General features: G+C 45.3%; 1 protein-coding gene across 1 annotated transcript; it reads left to right on the top strand.

The window, feature by feature from the left end:
* Positions 1-334: 334 nt before the first annotated feature.
* Positions 335-23,083, top strand: LOC120042724 (fascin-2-like). The gene is made up of 5 exons (XM_038987525.1): positions 335-1,160; positions 18,291-18,447; positions 19,288-19,409; positions 22,465-22,632; positions 22,881-23,083. Exons 1-5 carry the CDS (start codon positions 335-337, stop codon positions 23,081-23,083), a joined length of 1,476 nt encoding a protein of 491 aa, XP_038843453.1.
* Positions 23,084-23,724: the final 641 nt, after the last annotated feature.

Genomic DNA, 23,724 nt, shown 5'->3' with positions numbered 1-23,724 from the left:
GAAGAGAATGAAGGCAAGAGGAGAGGTGGGTTTAGTGCACTGGAATGTGACGTCAGCGGCTCGTTGGATTGAGGTCCTGTGTCCTGCTGATTTTAATCCTGGCTGATTAGGTAACAGAGAACAAGCGCCTGTGCAAACCCTCTGGAGGAAGAGAGAGAGGAAGTCAAGCATTTAGACTGAGGGAGGTTGTTAAAGCAGGGGAATTTTGCGCCTGGAGAGAAGAGAAAGGGGCACACTTCCCCCTCTACCCTCCCCCTCGTTCATCCTAAAGGTTTCCACTCCAGACCTCTGCGTGTGTGTGTGTGTGTGTGTGTCTATGGACAACGGATTGACGATGCCCACGAACGGAATTAACAAAGCCTTGAAGCTGCAGTTTGGCCTCATCAACCACGAAAGCCGTTACCTAACGGCCGAGGCCTTCGGCTTCAAGGTGAACGCCTCGGCCTCCAGCATGAAGAAGAAGCAGATCTGGACTCTGGAGCAAGAGGACCAGGACACCCAGGTAGTGTTCCTTCGCAGCCACCTGGGCCGCTACCTGGCCTCCGACAAGGATGGTAAGGTGAGCTGCGGGGCAGAGCAGCCCGACTCGCCCGGCTGCCGCTTCCTGATCGTGGCCCAGTCGGACGGCCGCTGGGCACTGCAGTCGGAAACATACCTGCGCTTCTTCGGAGGCTCGGCTGACTACCTGTCCTGCTTCGCCCAGGCCATCGGGGAGCCCGAGCTGTGGGCCGTCCACCTGGCCCTCCACCCGCAATCTAGCCTGCTCAGCGTCGCGCGCAAACGCTACGCCCACCTGTTTGCCCGGGAAGGAGAGATCTCGGTGGACAGCAACATCCCCTGGGGCTCGGACTCCCTGGTCACCCTGGTCTACCTGGAAGGAAAGTACTTCCTGAAGACGTGCGACAGCCGCTTCCTCAGCAACGACGGGAAGCTGGTCAAAGAGAACACCCCCACCACCAGCTTCACCCTGGAGCTCAAGTCGGGCAAGCTGGCCTTCAAGGACTGCGATGGGAAGTACCTGACGCCCATGGGCCCGACCGGCACGCTGCGCTCAGGCAGGTGCTCCAAGCCTGGCAAGGATGAGCTGTTTGATCTAGAGGAGAGCCACCCACAAGTCATTTTCCAGGCAGCCAACAAAAGATTTGTCTCCGTCAAACAAGGTAATCATCCAGCCAATGTATATATTTATTGCTATAATGCACATTATTTAAGTGTTTTTGTATAGTCTCTACTGAGATGAAAAATCTGAACTAATTTGATGTTTGGACAATATTTTGGGTTGGAAATGTCTTGGGTGATACATTCAGTATCCTCTCTGAAGGTGCACATCTAGCTTCCTGCATTGAAAGGAATAATGTCAGCAGAACCCCATTAGGCTCACTGTAGGGTTTCCAGGAGATTGCTATCAAATTGACTTGCTATACTTTCCTTGGAATCCACCCAGAACTGAGCAAACTAATGCTCTACACTGCTTTCTATTTTCCATTTAGTCTGCAAATGGACTAACCAGGGAGGTTCTGCCTGCTCTATTTTGAGGAAAGAATGGGATGGAGAAAATAGAGTAGGTAGGCCAGCTGTGAACCCATTGGGAAAAAAACAAGTGACATTCTCAGGGAGCTTTAGAATTGCAGAACTTTTGAAAGTATTTTATTTTTTGTTCGATGCTTTTAATTGCTAAAAACCTGACATTACATTAAACACACTGCTCTGAGAAGAGTAGAGTACAAATCCATTTTGTTCAGAAAATAATGTCTTATTGTACTATGCTCAGCATGATCAACCTCCAGTGTAATTGACCTGCAAATCCACACTTCATGCGCTATAGTTGACGTCAAGAAATTCAAAGTAGGAAAATGTTGATGTTTGCATCATTTCCCTGTAGAGGTTGGTTGGTTCTATCACAAGCAAATGGCAGTCCAATAGAACCACCATTAGTTAGCTCAGTGCTGAAGCTCACTTTGTCTTTAGTTACACTCCTTAGCAATTAGATGAAAAGTTAATGCTGTTGAAAGACTCCTCACATCTCAACAAAAAACAACCATATAGAAACCACGTGTTTGATACCATTCCGTTGACTCCATTCCAGACATTATTATGAGCTGTCCTCCCCTCATCAGCCTCCACTGCTCTACTCCCTTAGTGAAGTCTGTCAAAAGCAGGCAGTATATTGAATTCTAATCACAGGTAGGCTCAGTTCAGTCATATTTGTCATTTTCAGAAACCATTCACTCAATTGAGTGAGCATTGAGACATATCTCAAAATACAGTAAGCATGCAGTGTAGCAGCCCACTAGGAATGTTAGCCCACATTGGGGAAGGTTCCCTACTCAACGAGAATCAGAAATATAGTCATCAATTAGGGGATCCAAAAAGATTGTCAGAGACTCTCCTGGAAATTTTCAGAAAGAACATTGTGAAACCATGTGACAAGTACGGTACAACTGAAGGGCAGCCATGCTTGTCTCCTCGCTCTGCACGGTGCATATGGTCAGTCAGCCATTGGGCGCCATTACGCGTGTCATCCGGGTCGTCATGGTAATGGGCTTTGTCATTTCCACTGTGTGTCCCATAGAAGAGATTAGGGAGAGCGCAGGCTGATGACTCCAGGAGGCAGAGGGGTCCTGCTGGTGCTACCAACTAATTCCCATCAATGGGCATTTCAGGATCACAACCATTCTATTATTAAACTGAAACTACCTGCTGCTTTATCTGTGGAGTGAGAGTGAGGAGAGTGAGGAGAGGGAGGAGAAGGAGGAGAGGGAGGAGAGTGTGGAGAGGGAGGAGAGGGAGGAGAGGGAGGAGAGGGAGGAGAGTGTGGAGAGGGAGGAGAGGGAGGAGAGGGAGGAGAGGGTGGAGAGGGAGGAGAGAGAGGAGAGGGAGGAGTGAGGAGAGGGAGGAGAGGGAGGAGAGTGAGGAGAGGGAGGAGAGTGAGGAGAGCGAGGAGAGGGAGGAGAGTGAGGAGAGGGAGGAGAGGGAGGAGAGAGAGGAGAGGGAGGAGAGTGAGGAGAGTAAGGAGATGGAGGAGAGTGAGGAGAAGGAGGAGAGGGAGGAGAGTGAGGAGAGTGAGGAGAGTGAGGAGAGGGAGGAGAATGAGGAGAGTGAGGAGAGTGAGGAGAGGGAGGAGAGAGAGGAGAGTGAGGAGAGTGAGGAGAGGGAGGAGAGAGAGGAGAGGGAGGAGAGTGAGGAGAGTGAGGAGAGGGAGGAGAGAGAGGAGAGTGAGGAGAGAGGAGAGTGTGGAGAGGGAGGAGAGGGAGGAGAGAGAGGAGAGGGAGGAGAGGGAGGAGAGGGAGGAGAGTGTGGAGAGGGAGGAGAGGGAGGAGAGGGAGGAGAGAGAGGAGAGGGAGGAGAGGGAGGAGAGGGAGGAGAGGGAGGAGAGGGAGGAGAGGGAAGAGAGGGAGGAGAGGGAGGAGAGGGAGGAGAGGGAAGAGAGGGAAGAGAGGGAGGAGAGGGAGGAGAGGGAGGAGAGGGAGGAGAGGGAGGAGAGTGAGTGGTTGTAATTGTAATGGGGGCTGAGGTTGTTTGATTGAGGCAGGAAGAGGAAGTCATCTATTAGTCTGGACAGGCAGTGAGAGAGCAGTTAAAATAGGAGAACTAGTCAGACTGATCAGTTACCTACACCCATCATTAGCTCTCGGCAGAGGCTTTCCCTGAGAGAGGAATGAAGGTGGAGAGATCGCCTCTGCTGACAGACCTAGAGACAGGCCAGCAGGCATGGAGGACAGGTTAGAAAGAGATTGAAGGGATATTTTTTGTTCGATGCTTTTAATTGCTAAAAACCTGACATTACATTAAACACACTGCTCTGAGAAGAGTAGAGTACAAATCCATTTTGTTCAGAAAATAATGTCTTATTGTACTATGCTCAGCATGATCAACCTCCAGTGTAATTGACCTGCAAATCCACACTTCATGCGCTATAGTTGACGTCAAGAAATTCAAAGTAGGAAAATGTTGATGTTTGCATCATTTCCCTGTAGAGGTTGGTTGGTTCTATCACAAGCAAATGGCAGTCCAATAGAACCACCATTAGTTAGCTCAGTGCTGAAGCTCACTTTGTCTTTAGTTACACTCCTTAGCAATTAGATGAAAAGTTAATGCTGTTGAAAGACTCCTCACATCTCAACAAAAAACAACCATATAGAAACCACGTGTTTGATACCATTCCGTTGACTCCATTCCAGACATTATTATGAGCTGTCCTCCCCTCATCAGCCTCCACTGCTCTACTCCCTTAGTGAAGTCTGTCAAAAGCAGGCAGTATATTGAATTCTAATCACAGGTAGGCTCAGTTCAGTCATATTTGTCATTTTCAGAAACCATTCACTCAATTGAGTGAGCATTGAGACATATCTCAAAATACAGTAAGCATGCAGTGTAGCAGCCCACTAGGAATGTTAGCCCACATTGGGGAAGGTTCCCTACTCAACGAGAATCAGAAATATAGTCATCAATTAGGGGATCCAAAAAGATTGTCAGAGACTCTCCTGGAAATTTTCAGAAAGAACATTGTGAAACCATGTGACAAGTACGGTACAACTGAAGGGCAGCCATGCTTGTCTCCTCGCTCTGCACGGTGCATATGGTCAGTCAGCCATTGGGCGCCATTACGCGTGTCATCCGGGTCGTCATGGTAATGGGCTTTGTCATTTCCACTGTGTGTCCCATAGAAGAGATTAGGGAGAGCGCAGGCTGATGACTCCAGGAGGCAGAGGGGTCCTGCTGGTGCTACCAACTAATTCCCATCAATGGGCATTTCAGGATCACAACCATTCTATTATTAAACTGAAACTACCTGCTGCTTTATCTGTGGAGTGAGAGTGAGGAGAGGGAGGAGAGGGAGGAGAGGGAGGAGAGGGAGGAGAGAGAGGAGAGAGAGGAGAGAGAGGAGAGGGAGGAGAGGGAGGAGAGAGGGGAGAGGGAGGAGAGAGAAGAGAGAGAAGAGAGGGAGGAGAGGGAGGAGAGAGAGGAGAGGGAGGAGAGAGGAGAGGGAGGAGAGGGAGGAGAGTGTGGAGAGGGAGGAGAAGGAGGAGAGGGAGGAGAGTGTGGAGAGGGAGGAGAGGGAGGAGAGGGAGGAGAGGGAGGAGAGTGAGGAGAGTAAGGAGATGGAGGAGAGTGAGGAGAAGGAGGAGAGGGAGGAGAGTGAGGAGAGTGAGGAGAGTGAGGAGAGTGAGGAGAGGGAGGAGAATGAGGAGAGTGAGGAGAGTGAGGAGAGGGAGGAGAGTGAGGAGAGTGAGGAGAGGGAGGAGAGAGAGGAGAGGGAGGAGAGTGAGGAGAGTGAGGAGAGGGAGGAGAGAGAGGAGAGTGAGGAGAGTGAGGAGAGGGAGGAGAGAGAGGAGAGGGAGGAGAGTGAGGAGAGTGAGGAGAGGGAGGAGAGAGAGGAGAGGGAGGAGAGGGAGGAGAGGGAGTGGTTGTAATTGTAATGGGGGCTGAGGTTGTTTGATTGAGGCAGGAAGAGGAAGTCATCTATTAGTCTGGACAGGCAGTGAGAGAGCAGTTAAAATAGGAGAACTAGTCAGACTGATCAGTTACCTACACCCATCATTAGCTCTCGGCAGAGGCTTTCCCTGAGAGAGGAATGAAGGTGGAGAGATCGCCTCTGCTGACAGACCTAGAGACAGGCCAGCAGGCATGGAGGACAGGTTAGAAAGAGATTGAAGGGACTTTGGCTGTGTCTGGTCACAGGTTTGGAGGAAGTTCCAAACAAAGACGTGTCATTCAGTGAGGGTGTCACCCTGCCACAGCTACATTCACAATGACATAACGTACAAGTACCAAGATGATTTTATATAGGTTTTATTCATTACAATTTCTCCCAAATGTACTAGGGAGATGCATTCTTCCCTCCCCTGCACAGGCCTCCCCTGGTATGCTATTTCTTACGATTTGGTAAAAATACAGAGGTAAATGTGATTGTACGAATTCAGGATGACTTTACAGATCAACAAAATAAATATTAAATAGTGCAGCGGTCTAAGGCATTGGCCCAGCGTCATCCGGGTTTGGCTGGGGTAGGCGTCATTGTAAATAATCATTTGTTCTTAACTGACTTGTCTAGTTAAATTAAGGTTAAATAAAACATTTAAATAGATTAATAAATAATGTATGTAGGCTACTGGCTCAAATATTGATCAGGCATGAAATAGTATATTTGATCACAAAAAAATAGCACTCATTATTATCCCCAGTTCATTCTACTCTTCCTTTGGTTAAAATCTTCAACAAGTGGCTTTTCATAATGTCCAATATGGCAACCCAACCCATAATGTTGTGCTTGGTCTCTCTGAAGAGGAGTGTTTTTGCCTGGGGTGTATTCACTAGGAAACAGACTGAAGCAAACGGGACGAAACTGGGAGAGACTAACCTGAACTTGTCCACTAAGAAACTCTCATTTTCGTTTTGCTACAATGTGCACTAATGAATACACCACGGGTGTCTCCTCTCCCCCGACATTTGTTTTAGGAAAGAGGCAGGCACCAGAAAGCTGCTTAGTGGGCCCTGTGGTGCAGATTTGCATTGCACCACCGAGGGAATTACAGCAGGCGAATGAGCAGGATGGGTGGAGGGGTGTGTGTATGGGATTAGGGTGGTAACAGGCTTAAGAGAAAGGTTGAGGGATATTTCTGTGGTATCTAATTTGAACTCCAGCAGACACAATCTGCTATATACAGTGCATTCGGAAAGTATTCAGGCCCCTTGACTTTTTCCACATTTTGTTACGTTACAGCCTTATTCTAAAATTGATGAAATTGTTGTTGTTTATTACTCATCAATCTACACACAATACCCCATCAAGACAAAGCAAAAACAGATTTTTTGAAATATTAGCACATTTATAAAAATAAATGTATAAAAATAAAAATAAAAATACATTTATATAAGTATTCAGACCCTTTTCTCAGTACTTTGTTGAAGCACCTTTAGCAGCGATTACAGCCTCGATTCTTCTTGGGTACAAGCTTGGCACACCTGTATTTGGCGAGTTTGTCCCATTCTTCTCTCCAGGCCCTCTTCAGCTCAGTCACGTTGGATTGGGAGCGTCACTTTCAGGTCTCTGCAGAAATGTTAGATTGGGTTCAAGTCCGGGCTCTGGCTGGGCCATTCAAGGACAGTCCCTACGGGATGTGTATAGGACAACCCTTAATGTCAGTCCCTACGGGATGTGTATAGGACAACCCTTAATGTCAGTCTCTACGGGATGTGTATAGGACAACCCTTAATGTCAGTCCCTACGGGATGTGTGTAGGACAACCCTTAATGTCAGTCTCTATGGGATGTGTGTAGGACAACCCTTAATGTCAGTCTCTACGGGATGTGTATAGGACAACCCTTAATGTCAGTCCCTACGGGATGTGTGTTGGACAACCCTTAATGTCAGTCCCTATGGGATGTGTATAGGACAACCCTTAATGGCAGTCCCTACGGGATGTGTATAGGACAACCCTTAATGTCAGTCCCTACGGGATGAGTATAGGACAACCCTTAATGTCAGTCCCTATGGGATGTGTATAGGACAACCCTTAATGTCAGTCCCTATGGGATGTGTATAGGACAACCCTTAATGTCAGTCCCTACGGGATGTGTGTAGGACAACCCTTAATGTCAGTCCCTACGGGATGTGTGTAGGACAACCCTTAATGTCAGTCCCTATGGGATGTGTGTAGGACAACCCTTAATGTCAGTCTCTACGGGATGTGTGTAGGACAACCCTTAATGTCAGTCCCTATGGGATGTGTAAAGGACAACCCTTAATGTCAGTCCCTACGGGATGTGTGTTGGACAACCCTTAATGTCAGTCCCTACGGGATGTGTGTTGGACAACCCTTAATGTCAGTCCCTACGGGATGTGTATAGGACAACCCTTAATGTCAGTCCCTACGGGATGTGTGTAGGACAACCCTTAATGTCAGTCCCTACGGGATGTGTATAGGACAACCCTTAATGTCAGGCCCTACGGGATGTGTGTAGGACAACCCTTAATGTCAGTCCCTACGGGATGTGTGTTGGACAACCCTTAATGTCAGTCCCTATGGGATGTGTATAGGACAACCCTTAATGTCAGTCCCTACGGGATGTGTGTAGGACAACCCTTAATGTCAGTCCCTACGGGATATGTATAGGACAACCCTTAATGTCAGTCCCTATGTGATGTGTATAGGACAACCCTTATTGTCAGTCCCTACGGGGGTGTGTATAGGACAACCCTTATTGTCAGTCCCTACGGGGTGTGTATAGGACAACCCTTAATGTCAGTCCCTACGGGATGTGTATAGGACAATCTTTAATGTCAGTCCCTACGGGATGTGTGTAGGACAACCCTTAATGTCAGTCCCTATGGGATGTGTGTAGGACAACCCTTAATGTCAGTCCCTATGGGATGTGTGTTGGACAACCCTTAATGTCAGTCTCTACGGGATGTGTATAGGACAACCCTTAATGTCAGCCCCTATGGGATGTGTGTAGGACAACCCTTAATGTCAGCCCCTATGGGATGTGTGTAGGACAACCCTTAATGTCAGTTCCTACGGGATGTGTGTAGGACAACCCTTAATGTCAGTCCCTATGGGATGTGTATAGGACAACCCTTAATGTCAGTCCCTACGGGATGTGTATAGGACAACCCTTAATGTCCGTCCCTACGGGATGTGTGTAGGACAACCCTTAATGTCAGTCCCTACGGGATGTGTATAGGACAACCCTTAATGTCAGTTCCTACGGGATGTGTATAGGACAACCCTTAATGTCAGTCCCTACGGGATGTGTATAGGACAACCCTTAATGTCAGTCCCTACTGGATGTGTATAGGACAACCCTTAATGTCAGTCCCTACGGGATGTGTATAGGACAACCCTTAATGTCAGTCCCTACGGGATGTGTATAGGACAACCCTTAATGTCAGTCCCTACGGGATGTGTATAGGACAACCCTTAATGTCAGTCCCTACGGGATGTGTATAGGACAACCCTTAATGTCAGTCCCTACGGGATGTGTATAGGACAACCCTTAATGTCAGTCCCTACGGGGTGTGTGTTGGACAACCCTTAATGTCAGTCCTTACGGGATGTGTGTAGGACAACCCTTAATGTCAGTCCCTACGGGATGTGTGTAGGACAACCCTTAATGTCAGTCCCTATGGGATGTGTGTAGGACAACTGTTAATGTCAGTCCCTACGGGATGTGTATAGGACAACCCTTAATGTCAGTCCCTACGGGATGTGTGTAGGACAACCCTTAATGTCAGTCCCTATGGGATGTGTATAGGACAACCTTTAATGTCAGTCCCTACGGGATGTGTATAGGACAACCTTTAATGTCAGTCCCTACGGGATGTGTATAGGACAACCTTTAATGTCAGTCCCTACGGGATGTGTATAGGAAACCCTTAATGTCAGTCCCTACGGGATGTGTATAGGACAACCCTTAATGTCAGTCTCTACGGGATGTGTGTAGGACAACCCTTAATGTCAGTCCCTACGGGATGTGTGTAGGACAACCCTTAATGTCAGTCCCTATGGGATGTGTGTAGGACAACCCTTAATGTCAGTCTCTACGGGATGTGTGTAGGACAACCCTTAATGTCAGTGTGTAGGGTATCTCGTGCATCTCATTTTAAGGCATATAGTCTCCCCCACTCCTAGATATGATGATGTCATTTAAGACTAGACTTGTTTGAATAATGCTCCAAAGTGAAGGGTTTGGTTTGTAATGTTGCAACATTTAGAAAATGACTATATTTTATACTTTGGAAGCTCAGCTATATATAGTCTTCATTAAAGATGCACTCTCAAACTTCTGTATCATTTCAGCCAGTAGTTTTGAAAGTGGTGCTCACGAGCCAAAAGTGGTCCCTGTTTTTTGTGTACTACGTCATCAAATGACGTACTACGTAGTCCATTTCGTATAATATGTTAAATCCTGCAAACAATTTTTATATATATACATTGTGAAAATCGTATGATATGTTACGATTTTATTGTGCTTAAGATCCTGGAGTGCATCTTTAATGATGTCATTGGTGCTTACTTGTTATTTATTGTGAAATCTGTGCTTTTCAATCATATTTGTGTCCTCAGTCAATATCTATGCCTTTTGGATGATGGGCCATTCCCAACAGTTATTTGGTCGCATCAGGTTTCTCCAAATACATTTCCAGTTCTTCATTTGAGTATTTCTAGAACTTTTGCAGTAGCTGTGCTTCCCTACAGTACCACATGTGGGAGATAATTCTATCACACAGTGATATTACACCACTATGGGTGGAGTGGGGGGTCAGTGGTGAAAAGCACGAGCTGGATTCAGTATTTATTGTCTATTAAATACTTTGGGCTGCGCTTGATGAAGCTTAAGCAACAGTACAAACCCATCTGGCACTCAGACTCAATCAAACACTCAAGGCACTTAGAAGCTTTCAAACAGATCTGATCTGAACCCAGATCTGGAAACACCTGAAGGAACTGTGGGGACAAACACATACAGATCTGATCTGAACCCAGGTCTGGAAACACCTGAAGGAACTGCGGGGACACTGGCAAACACATACAGATCTGATCTGAACCCAGGTCTGGAAACATCTGAAGGAACTGCGGGGACAAACACATACAGATCTGATCTGAACCCAGGTCTGGAAACATCTGAAGGAACTGTGGGGACAAACACATACAGATCTGATCTGAACCCAGGTCTGGAAACATCTGAAGGAACTGCGGGGACAAACACATACAGATCTGATCTGAACCCAGGTCTGGAAACACCTGAAGGAACTGCGGGGACAAACACATACAGATCTGATCTGAACCCAGGTCTGGAAACATCTGAAGGAACTGCGGGGACACTGGCAAACACATACAGATCTGATCTGAACCCAGGTCTGGAAACACCTGAAGGAACTGCGGGGACAAACACATACAGATCTGATCTGAACCCAGGTCTGGAAACATCTGAAGGAACCGCGGGGACAAACACATACAGATCTGATCTGAACCCAGGTCTGGAAACATCTGAAGGAACCGCGGGGACAAACACATACAGATCTGATCTGAACCCAGGTCTGGAAACATCTGAAGGAACTGCGGGGACAAACACATACAGATCTGATCTGAACCCAGGTCTGGAAACATCTGAAGGAACTGCGGGGACACTGGCAAACACATACAGATCTGATCTGAACCCAGGTCTGGAAACATCTGAAGGAACTGCGGGGACAAACACATACAGATCTGATCTGAACCCAGGTCTGGAAACACCTGAAGGAACTGCGGGGACAAACACATACAGATCTGATCTGAACCCAGGTCTGGAAACATCTGAAGGAACTGCGGGGACACTGGCAAACACATACAGTGCCTTCAGAAAGTATTCACTCCCCTTGACTTTTTCCACATGTTGTTGTGTTACCGGCGGAATTTAAAATGGATTATAGTGAGATTTTTTTGTCAGTGGCCTACACACAATACCCCATAATGTCAAAGTGGAATTATGTTTTTCGAAGTGTTTACAAATTAAATTTAAATTAAACGCTGAAATGTCTTTAGTTAATAAGTATTCAAATCCCTTTGTTATGCAAGCTTAAATACGTTCAGGAGTAAAAATGTGCTGAACAAGTCACATACGTTGCATGGAATCACTCTGTGTGCAATAATAGTGTTTAACGTGATTTTTGAATGACTACCTCATTTCTGTACTCCATACATACAATTATCTGTAAGGTCCCCCAGTCGAGCATTGCATTTCAAACATAGATTAAACCACAAAGACCAGGGAGGTTGTCCAATGCCTGACAAAGGGCACCTATTGGTAGATTAGTACAAATATAAAAAAGTAGACATTGAATATCCCTTTGAGCAAATTACACTTTGGATGGTGTATCAATACACCCAGTCACTACAAAGATACAGGTGTCCTTCCTAACTCAGTTGCCAGAGAGGAAGGAAACCGATCAGGAATTTCACCATGAAGTTAATGGTGACGTTAAAACAGTTACAGAGTGATTAGAGAAAAGTGAGGATGGATCAACAACATTGTTTCTCCACAATACTAACCTTATAGACAGAGTAAAAAGAAGGACGCCTGTACAGAATAAAAACATTCCAAAACATGCATCCTGTTTGCAACAAGGCACTAAAGTTATACTGCCAAGAAAATATGGCAATACATTTTTTGCCTGAGTACAAAAGTGTTATATTTGGGGCAAATCCAATAAAACACATTACGGAGTATCACTCTCCATATTTTGAAGCATAGTGGTGGCTGCGTCATGTTATGGGTATGCTTGTAATCGTTAAGGACTGGGGAGTTTTTCAGGATGAAAACAAACGGAATGGCGCTAAGCACAGGCAAAATCCTAGAGGAAAACTTGGCTTAGAGTGCTTTCCACCAGACACTAGGAGATTAATTTACCTTTCAGCAGGACAATACCACAAAAAAGGTGAAATAAAGGCAAAAAAGGTGAAATAAATAAATAAATACAAAATTGTGCACAATCCAGGTGTGGAAAGCACTTAGAGACTTACCCAGAAAGCCTCACAGCTGTAATTGCTGCCAAATATGCTTCTACAAAGAATTGACTCAGGGGTTTGAATACTTATGTAAATGAGATATTTCTGTATTTCATTTTCAATAAATTTGCAAAAATGTCAAAAACATGTTTTCACTTAGTCATTATGGGGTATTGTGTGTAGATAGGTGAGAAAATGTTTAATGCATTTCAAATTCAGGCTGTAACATAACAAATTGTGGGATATGTTGAGGGGTGGTAATCATTTCTGAAGGCGCTGTACATAGGCCTACAGTACATGTGTTACCCAACATGTCATCTTGGCACCCAGAACCTAATCCCGCATGTGCACTGCTTCGTCTGTCACAACACAACCAGACATGTTAATTTAATCATTTTTTTATCACAATGTAAGTGTCACAACTTGCGGTCACCTCGGGACACGTGTAATCTGCTGTGCGAGATAAACTGGCAGGATAAGACAGGTCGTGCAAATGACAGGCTCATCCGACCAGCGGGATACCTCGGGGCAAGGCGGTGCCAAGGTCAACTCTCACACCACCTCTCCTGTGGTCGTGTTCATTAGGGCATGCAATGCAATGTTTCATTCAGTTTTATCCCGTTTAGTTTCTAATGAACACCACCCTGGTCCTCTCACCTCCGGGGACTTCCTCTTTGGACGTTCAAACCTCAGGGAGATCCCAAATCAGGAGGAAACGCATGCTGTGTATAGAGGCCAGGAGTTTTTCCTGTCCGCATTACCTAATTAGAAGATAAAGCCTAAAACTAGGACCAGGAGTTATCTATGGCCGAGAGTTTTAGGCTATACATAGAAACCAGAGTTTTTCCTGGCCAGGTCACGTAGTCAGGAAAAACTCCTGCCCCTTTTCATGCACCAAACCAATAACACACGATACAGCTGAACCCAAAACCAATAACACATTATACAGCTGAACCCAAAACCAATAACACACGATACAGCTGAACCCAAAACCAATAACACACTATACAGCTGAACCCAAAACCAATAACACACTATACAGCTGAACCCAAAACCAATAACACACTATACAGCTGAACCCAAAACCAATAACACACTATACAGCTGATCCCAAAACCAATAACACACGATACAGCTGAACCCAAAACCAATAACACACTATACAGCTGAACCCAAAACCTATAAAATATTATACAGCTGATCCCAAAACCAATAACACACGATACAGCTGATCCCAAAACCAATAACACACGATACAGCTGAACCCAAAACCAATAACACATTATACAGCTGAACCCAAAACCAATAACACACGATACAGCTGAACCCAAAACCAATAACACACGATACAGCTGATCCCAAAACCAATAACACACGATACAGCTGATCCCAAAACCAATAACACACTATACAGCTGATCCCAAAACCAATAACACACTATACAGCTGAACCCAAAACCTATAAAATATTATACAGCTGATCCCAAAACCAATAACACACGATACAGCTGATCCCAAAACCAATAACACACGATACAGCTGAACCCAAAACCAATAACACACTATACAGCTGAACCCAAAACCAATAACACACTATACAGCTGATCCCAAGACCAATAACACACGATACAGCTGAACCCAAAACCAATAACACACTATACAGCTGAACCCAAAACCAATAACACACGATACAGCTGATCCCAAAACCAATAACACACTATACAGCTGATCCCAAAACCAATAACACACTATACAGCTGAACCCAAAACCTATAAAATATTATACAGTTGATCCCAAAACCAATAATACACTATACAGCTGAACCCAAAACCAATAACACACGATACAGCTGAACCCAAAACCAATAACACACTATACAGCTGAACCCAAAACCAATAACACACTATACAGCTGATCCCAAAACCAATAATACACTATACAGCTGAACCCAAAACCAATAACACACGATACAGCTGATCCCAAAACCTATAAAATATTATACAGCTGATCCCAAAACCAATAATACACTATACAGCTGAACCCAAAACCAATAACACACGATACAGCTGAACCCAAAACCTATAAAATATTATACAGCTGAACCCAAAACCTATAAAATATGATACAGCTGAACCCAAAACCTGTAAAATATTATACAGCTGAACCCAAAACCTATAAGATATGATAAAGATGAACTCTATAGTGATCCAGCCTGGTCTCAGAGCAAAACGTATTATACAGTGCATTCAGAAAGTATTCATAACCCTTTACTTTTCCCACATTTTATTACGTTACAACCTTATTACAACCAGTGGGGCTCCCGAGTGGCGCAGCCCTCTATGGCACTGCATCTCAGTGCTAGAGGCGTCACTACAGACCCTGGTTTGATTCCAGGCTGTATCACAACCAGCCATGATTGGGAGTCCCGTAGGGCGGCGCAAAATTGGCCCAACATCGTCCGGGTTAGGGTTTGGCCCGGGGTAGGTCGTCATTGTAAATAAGAATTTGTTCTTAACTGAGTGGCCTAGTTAAATAAAGGTTAAAGAAAAAAGAAAAAAACATTTCTAAAATGGGTTAAAGAAAAAAATGTCCTCATCAATCTACACACAATAACCCATAATGGCAAGTGGAAACAGGTTTTTAGAAATTTTTGCAAATGTATGAAACAACAATATTTGACACCTTATTTACTAAAGTATTCAGAGCCTTTGCTATGAGCCTCAAAATTGAGCTCAGGTACATCCTGTTACCATTCATCACCGTGAGATGTTTCTACAACTTGATTGGAGTCCACCTGTGATAAATTCAACTGATTGGACATGATTTGGAAAGGCACACACCTGTCTATATAAGGTCCCACAGTTGACAGTGCATGTCAGAGCAAAAACCAAGCCACGAGGTCAAAGGAATTGTCCATAGAGCGCCAAGACAGGATTGTGTCAAGGCACAGATCTGGGGAAGGGTACCAAAAAATGTCTGCAGCATTGAAGGTCCCCAAGAACACAGTGGCCTCAATCATTCTTAAATGGAAGGAGTTTGGAACCACAAAGACTCTTCCTAGAGCTGGCCGCCCAGCCAAACTGAACAATCAGGGGAGAAGGGCCTCGGTCATTGAGGTGACCAGGAACCCGATGGTCACTCTGACAGAGTTCCGGAGTTCCTCTTTGGAGATGGGAGAACATTCCAGAAGGACAACCATCTTTGCAGCACTCCACCAATCAGGCCTTTATGGTAGAGTGGCCAGTCGGTAGCCACTCCTCAGTAAAAGGCACATGACAGCCCACTTTGAGTTTGCCAAAAGGCACCTGAAGGACTCAGACCATGAGAAGCAAGATTTTCTGGTCTGATGAAACCAAGATTGAACTCTTTGGCCTGAATACCAAGCGTCACGTCTGGAGGAAACCTTGCACAATCCCTAAAGTGAAGCATGGTGGTGGTAGCATCATGCTGTGGGGATGTTTTTCAGTGGCAGGGACTGGGAGAGTAGTCAGGATCGAGGGAAAGATGAACGACGCAAGGTACAGAAAGATCCTTCATGAAAACCTGCTCCATAGCGCTCAAGACGTCAGACTGGGGTGAAGGTTCACCTTCCAACAGGACCACAACCCTAAGCACACAGCCAAGACAACGCAGGCGTGGCTTCGGGACAAGTCTCTGAATGTCTTGGAGTGGCCCAGCCAGAGCCTGGACTTGAACTCAATCGAACATCTCTGGAGAGACCAGAAAATAGATGTGCAGCAACGCCTCATCCATCCTGACAGAGCTTGAGGATCTGCAAAGAAGAATGGGACAAACTCCCAAAATACAGGTGGGCCAAGCCTGTAGCATCATACCCAAGAAGACTCAAGGCTGTAATCTCTGCCAAAGGTGCTTCAACAAAGTACTGAGTAAAGGGTCTGAATACTTATACAAATGTCATATTTCTGTATTTCTTTTGTTATAAATTTGCAAAAATGTCTAAAACCTGTTTTTGCTTTGTCATTAGGGGGTATTGTGTGTAGACTGATCAGAGAAAAAAATATTTAATTAATTTTAGAAGGCTGTAATGTGACAAAATGTTTGAAAAAGTCAGGGGACCTGAATACTTTCTGAATTGACTGTATTTGACTAAAATCTGTGCCACTCCATTTAGTATGATATGTTGCTTTACGTTAGGTTACATTACATTGGCCCATGTAAATCCGATACACTCATATTAGTATGATACGTTTGGGATGACAGTAGGTTACTTAAGGCAAAAACGAAAGGAGGGTGATTGGTTGGGGTGAATGGGTGGGTGTAATACACCAACATCTAGCAACTCATAATGTTGTGTGTTTGAATCTTATCACAGACAACTTTAGCATTTTAGCTAATTAGCAACTTTGCAACTACTTACAACATTTTAGCTACTTTGTAACTACTTAGCATGTTAGCTAACCCTAACCTAAACCCTATAACCCAACTTCTAACCTTAACCCCTAACGTAGCATATCATACTACAGCAGTTGAAGATAATATATCATACTGTACTAAACGGGTTAAAGAAAACTGGTACGATCAAGACGTAGAATACTATACGTCCTACAATTCGTATTATGTTATATTGTATGGCCGCTATTACATTGTAGGCCAATGTAAAGTAACCTATCATTCTAAATGGAGCGGCACGGATTTTGGGCAAATTTAATACGTTTTCCTCTGAGACAAGGTTGCAGCGGCTATGCCTCGGTAATTCACATTCAAATTGTTGGTGCAATGTGTTTATGTCCTCGTAATTTTTTATTTAGGTATTGTGTGTTTTATGAGCTCACAGTCCTGCAGTAGTGGTGTTTGCATACTGTAATATCCCCCCTGCTCTCAACATGAGGGTTTACTTGCAGAGTTACACATCGAGAAGACCAGGACTATTATACTGTTTAACATGACACGTTGGCAATGTTCTGTCCTGACAGTCCTGCACTATAAAGGAGCAGAGTGCATTTATGAGTGGAAGTGATAAAAAGATGTGGGCTTGTATCAAGGGAGGAAATGTGGATGATTGGAAGGAGCTCATATTTGGGTTTGGATGATACAGAAGTGCAAGAGATTGAAAAAAAAATACATTAAAATCACAAAATGAAAAGGATCATAAATCTGTTGACTTTGTGTGTGAACCTACCCTGTTTTTTCTGATCCTTTATATCCAATCTAGGTCGGTGGAGCTCGGTGACCTACTCCTTAAAAAGAGAGAGATATACTCTCGAATAGTCAGCTTTCAGAGAAGCTCTATAAGGAAGAACTCATCATCCTAAATGAATAGGATGTCTAAAGCTTCGGCCTACACGACATGATCCAGCGTACCTCACCTTAACCACACAGCCCATTTAGACAAGGCCAGGGTTATAAGAATAGCACTGTCTTCTGAACAGGTTTTGTGCTGTGAGTCCCTGAGCTGTGTAACACTAGAGGAGAAGAGACGAGAGACAGACAGTTCTTTAATGAGCTGTCACATCACTGCTGTGTCCATGGTTCTCCTGCAAATCACCTTTGAGTGTAAATGGCTTGTGAGAAGAGCTTGTAATCATCGTCATTGTAATGCCCTTCGACTCCGAGCCATGGCATTCTATTCTCAACTGTCTTTTTCTCTTTTATTTCCCTTTTGTTGTTGTCTCTGTATAATGGATAAATAACGTTTTGTTGTCTCTGTATAATGGATAAATAACGTTTTGTTGTCTCTGTTTAATGGATCAATAAAGTTTTATTTGTTGTCTCTGTATAATGGAGCAATGAAGTTTTGTTGTTGCCTCTGTACAATAAAGTTTGTCGTGTTGTATCATAGGTGTGAGCATCTCAGCCAACCAGGATGTGGAGACAGACATGGAGACCTTCCAGATGGAGATTGATAAGGAGAGCAAGAAGTGCATGTTTAGGACCAACGGCGGTAACTACTGGACACTGGTCTCCCACGGAGGGATCCAGTCCACAGCCACAGAGGTGTAAGTAGATCTATTTTACACTCACTAGTTTGCCATGAGAATGCACACCACAGAGTTGGCTACAGACGGCTTCCCAATTCATTCTTTTGGACATTCTTGCTAACATGCTAACATTATCTGTTGGACATGCAGATGTTGTTTTGTCTGAACAAGCACACCTGATTGAACTTGTCAACGACTAAACCAAATGAATTTAACCTTAGTGTTCTTGTTCTGGAATAGAACAAAAATGTGCCACAGTTTAGTGTGCCTGAAGAATGGACAGGGAAACACCTCTACTAAACAGACCTGCGACCAGAGGATATGAACCGTTTTATGTAATGGACAGGGAAACACCTCTACTAAACAGACCTGCGACCAGAGGATATGAACCGTTTTATGTAATGGACAGGGAAACACCTCTACTAAACAGACCTGCGACCAGAGGATATGAACCGTTTTATGTAATGGACAGGGAAACACCTCTACTAAACAGACCTGCGACCAGAGGATATGAACCGTTTTATGTAATGGACAGGGAAACACCTCTACTAAACAGACCTGCGACCAGAGGATATGAACCGTTTTATGTAATGGACAGGGAAACACCTCTACTAAACAGACCTGCGACCAGAGGATATGAACCGTTTTATGTAATGGACAGGGAAACACCTCTACTAAACAGACCTGCGACCAGAGGATATGGACCGTTTTATGTAATGTCGCTTATGAGGGCATTCATCAAAACACTTTGCTTTAAACAATTATACTAGATTTAAACAACCTTCCATGAAATTCTTTTCAACTTAACCCCCCCTCTTTTCATTCTTCTCTTTCATCCCCTTATCCGGACAACCACAGGGAGGCCAACACCATGTTTCACATTGAATGGCTCGGCCGCAGTGTAGCACTGAAGGCAAGCAATGGGAAGTACGTGTGCACCAAAAAGAATGGGCAGCTTTCAGCCGTCAGCGATTCCGTAGGTAAGTGCTTCGAGATCCAAATCTCTGATGTGATTCAGTTAGCATAGAGATCACGTTGAATGTGTCACATGGAATGTGCTCAACAGGACTGAGGGACAAATGAGCACATGTCATGTGTGAAGAGAATTGGCATGTGATCAGAGGACGGAAGAGAAGATGAATAGAAGATTAATGGTGATCAAAGGACAGGGATGGACTGGGACCAGACATCAGCCTGGGAATTTCTCACACTGGCCCATTTTTTTCCTTTAGGGCCCCATTACAAAAAAGGACTTAGGAAAATTGCAATTGGCTCAGAACAGGGCAGCACGGCTGGCCCTTGGATGTACACAGAGAGCTAATTTTAATATGCACGTCAATCTCTCCTGGCTCAAAGTGGAGGAGAGATTAACTTCATCACTACTTTTATTTATGAGCGGTATTGACATGTGGAATGCATCGACCTGTCTGTCTAAACTACTGGCACACAGCTCCTGACACCCATTCATACCCCTCAAGACATGCCACAAGAGGTCTCTTCACAGTCCCGAACAGAACAGACTATGGGAGGTGCACAGTACTACATAGAGCCATGACTACATGGAACTCTATTCCACATAAAGTAACTGACACAAGCAGTAAAATTAGATTTAAAAAACAGATGAAAAAACACCTTATGGAACAGCGGGGACTGTAAACTATCACAAACATTGGCACAGACACACACACACACACGATAACATACACACTACACATACACATGGATTTAGTTCTGTAGATATGTGGTAGTGGTGGAGTAGGGGCCTGAGGGAACGCAGTGTGTTGTGAAATCTGGGAATATATTGTAATGTTTTAAATGGTATAAACTGCCTTCATTTTGCTGGACCCTGAAGAGGAGCTGCTGCTTTGGCAACAGCTAATGGGGATCCATAATAAATACAAATAGAAAATACTAGCTCAAAAAATATAATTCTGACGGGTCCACTGGGCTAAAATCCAGAGTCCCATCTGGCATTTGGCCTTACTGCCCTATGTCTCTACCGCCCCATGTCCCTACCGCCCCATGTCCCTACCGCCCCATGTCCCTACCGCCCCATGTCCCTACCGCCCTATGTCCCTACCGCACTATGTCCGCCCCATGTCTCTACCGCCCCGTGTCCCTACCGGCCTGTCTCCCTACCGCCCTGTGTCTCTACCGCCCCGTGTCCCTACCGCCCTGTGTCTCTACCGCCCTATGTCTCTACCGCCCATGTCCCATCCGCCCTATGTCTCTACCACCCCATGTCTCTACCGCCCTACATCTCTACCCCTTTATGTCCCACCCGTCCTATGTCCCTACCGCCCCATGTCCCTACCGCCCCATGTCCCTACCGCCCCATGTCCCACCCGTCCTATGTCCCTACCGCCCCATGTCCCTACCGCCCCATGTCCCTTCCGCCCCATGTCCCACCCGCTCCATGTCCCACCCGCTCTATGTCCCACCCGCCCCATGTCCCACCTGCTCTATATCCCACCCGCCCTATGGCTCTACTGCCCTACCCCCCTATAGCCCTATGTCCCACCCGTCCTATGGCTCTACTGCCCTACCCCTTTGTCTCTACCCCCCATGTCCGCCCTACCGCCCCATGTCCCTTCCGCCCCATGTCCCTTCCGCCCCATGTCCCTTCCGCCCCATGTCCCACCCGCTCCATGTCCCTACCGCCCCATGTCCCTACCGCCCTATGTCCCTTCCGCCCCATGTCCCTACCGCTCCATGTCCCTTCCGCCCCATGTCCCTACCGCTCCATGTCCCTTCCGCCCCATGTCCCTTCCGCCCCATGTCCCTACCGCCCCATGTCCCTACCGCTCCATGTCCCTACCGCCCCATGTCCCTACCGCCCCATGTCTCTACCGCCCCATGTCCCACCCGCCCCATGTCCCACCCGCCCCATGTCCCACCCGCTCTATGTCCCACCCGCCCCATGTCCCACCCGCTCCATGTCCCTACCGCCCCATGTCTCTACCGCCCCATGTCCCACCCGCTCTATGTCCCACCCGCCCCATGTCCCACCCGCCCCATGTCCCACCCGCTCTATGTCCCACCCGCCCCATGTCCCACCCGCCCCATGTCCCACCCGCCCCATGTCCCACCTGCTCTATGTCCCACCCGCCCCATGTCCCACCCGCCCCATGTCCCACCTGCTCTATATCCCACCCGCCCTATGGCTCTACTGCCCTACCCCTTTGTCTCTACCCCCCATGTCCGCCCTACCGCCCTACCGCCCCATGTCCCTTCCGCCCCATGTCCCTTCCGCCCCATGTCCCTTCCGCCCCATGTCCCTACCGCCCTATGTCCCTACCGCCCTATGGCCCTACCGTACTATGGACAGTCCGGTTCTGTCAAAAGGACATGTGTTATTAAAGCCTCACCTGGCCGGAGTTGGGTGCAAAAAACGTCTGAATCAACATTGTTTCCACGTCATTTCAACAAAACAAAGTTGAATCAGCCTGGAAAACTGATTGGATTTACAAAAAGTCATCAACGTAAATGTATTTTGTCATTTTTTTCTCAACTTTTAAACTAAATTCAATGTCATGGTGACATTTTTTGTTGAATTCACGTTAGTCAACCAAATGTAAGTCAAAAATAGATGTTGAACTGACGTCTATGCCCAGTGGGTTCCAATTCACACATGCGTATTAACACACTTGTAGATGTGTGAAATGGGACAAATATAAGCACCCACCAAATTATCATTAATTTTGTCATTATTATTTATTGTTATTGTCATTATTATTATTGTTATTATTGTCATTATTATTTTATTATTATTATTGTACTTATTATAATTATTATTATTGTCATTATTATTTTATTATTATTATTGTACTTATTATAAATATTATTGTCATTTTTATTTTATTATTATTATTGTACTTATTATAATTATTATTATTGTAATTATTCTGTATTGTTATTATTACTGTTATTATTTTATTGTCATTATTGTTATTGTCATTATTAATATTATTGTCATTATTATTATTAATATTATTGTCATCATTGTTATTCTACCTTCCTGTCGTTGTGTTGCAGGTGATGATGAGCTCTTCCTGATGAAGCTCATTAATCGGCCCATGTTGATCCTGCGAGGGGAGAACGGTTTTGTGTGTCATCACAAGAGCTCCAACACGCTGGATGCCAACCGATCCGTCTATGACATCTTCTCACTGCTCTTCAGCGATGGCGCCTACCACATAAAAAGTCAGTGTGTGTGTGTGTGGGCAGATGCATGTTTGCATTTGTCTTCATGTACCATGTATGTGTAAATGTTCTATCTGCATGTGTTCTACTGTCTTAGAGTAAAATGTGTCATAGTTCTATCAGCATTATTGTGTTCTACTGTCTTAGCGTAAAAGGTATAGTGCTATCAGTATTACTACAAAGTACACCAAACCAAGTATGTCACTCTTTATCTCTAACTAACAATAACGTTGTCCATCTCCACTCAGGCGTGGGTGGAACGTTCTGGTATGTCTCCAGCAGCGGCCTGGTGTGCTCAGACGGAGACAAGCCTGAGGACTTCTTCCTGGAGTTCCTGGAGCACGGGCGGGTGGGCATCAAGGGCAAGAACGGCAAGTACCTGCGCGGGGACAGCGGCACGCTGAAGGGCGACGCTGCAACCGTGGACCCCTCCTGTCTCTGGGAGTACTAACCTGCCGCGACCTCCGACGACCCCTGAAGCCTGTGGAGGGGTGGAGGGAGAAGGAGAGCGGGAGTACCTGGTTCCCACCTGGGTTCACAGCTCAACCAACAACGAAACAGTACACAGACTGACTGGGGAACATTTTCACTACTCTCTTTTCTACTTAAGCTGCAAAGGAGAGGCTGTTCCCACTTCTTTGTTTTGGCAAAAAGTGAAAATGTGTAGAAAATTATTTCTTTGTGTTTATTATAATTTATTTGTTTTCCAAAAAAAGCATTGGTTACCTAAATATAGTTTTTTTCAAAGTGACATTGCCAACATTAACAACAGCGAATACTTAATAAAATCTGCTAATTTTGGTCACTCACACAGCCTATACAAAAAGCATCAGATACTGTATACCGGTACTTCAATTATTATCTGGATGCCTGAATAAAGGCAGCTTTTCACGTCAATATGTCTTTGTTGTGATGTTTACTGTTGTCTTTAACAACAGTGTATCAGTACAATGATTGCCCAACACTGCTCCAAAACATACTCACTGCTTCCAAAGAGGACACGAATCAGCTTCCAAATTAATGGTGTAGAATACCAGACCCAGAGTAGCTCAAATGGCCCTGTTTGAGTAGCCAGAGTAGTCCAAATGACCC

The sequence above is a fragment of the Salvelinus namaycush genome, unplaced genomic scaffold, assembly GCF_016432855.1.
Source record: "Salvelinus namaycush isolate Seneca unplaced genomic scaffold, SaNama_1.0 Scaffold759, whole genome shotgun sequence".
In the NCBI taxonomy this organism is placed as follows: domain Eukaryota; kingdom Metazoa; phylum Chordata; class Actinopteri; order Salmoniformes; family Salmonidae; genus Salvelinus; species Salvelinus namaycush.
Note: the sequence above shows the minus strand (reverse complement) of the source record. Positions and strands in the feature narration are given on the sequence as shown.

What these genes read in the sequence shown, in the direction of transcription:
- LOC120042724 (XM_038987525.1), top strand. Translation starts at nt 335, where the DNA reads ATGCCCACGAACGGAATTAACAAAGCCTTGAAGCTGCAGTTTGGCCTC. An exon ending in AGCCGTCAGCGATTCCGTAG is followed by an intron (nt 19,410 to 22,464) that starts GTAAGTGCTTCG and finishes GTTGTGTTGCAG; the next exon opens with GTGATGATGAGCTCTTCCTG. An exon ending in TGGCGCCTACCACATAAAAA is followed by an intron (nt 22,633 to 22,880) that starts GTCAGTGTGTGT and finishes ATCTCCACTCAG; the next exon opens with GCGTGGGTGGAACGTTCTGG.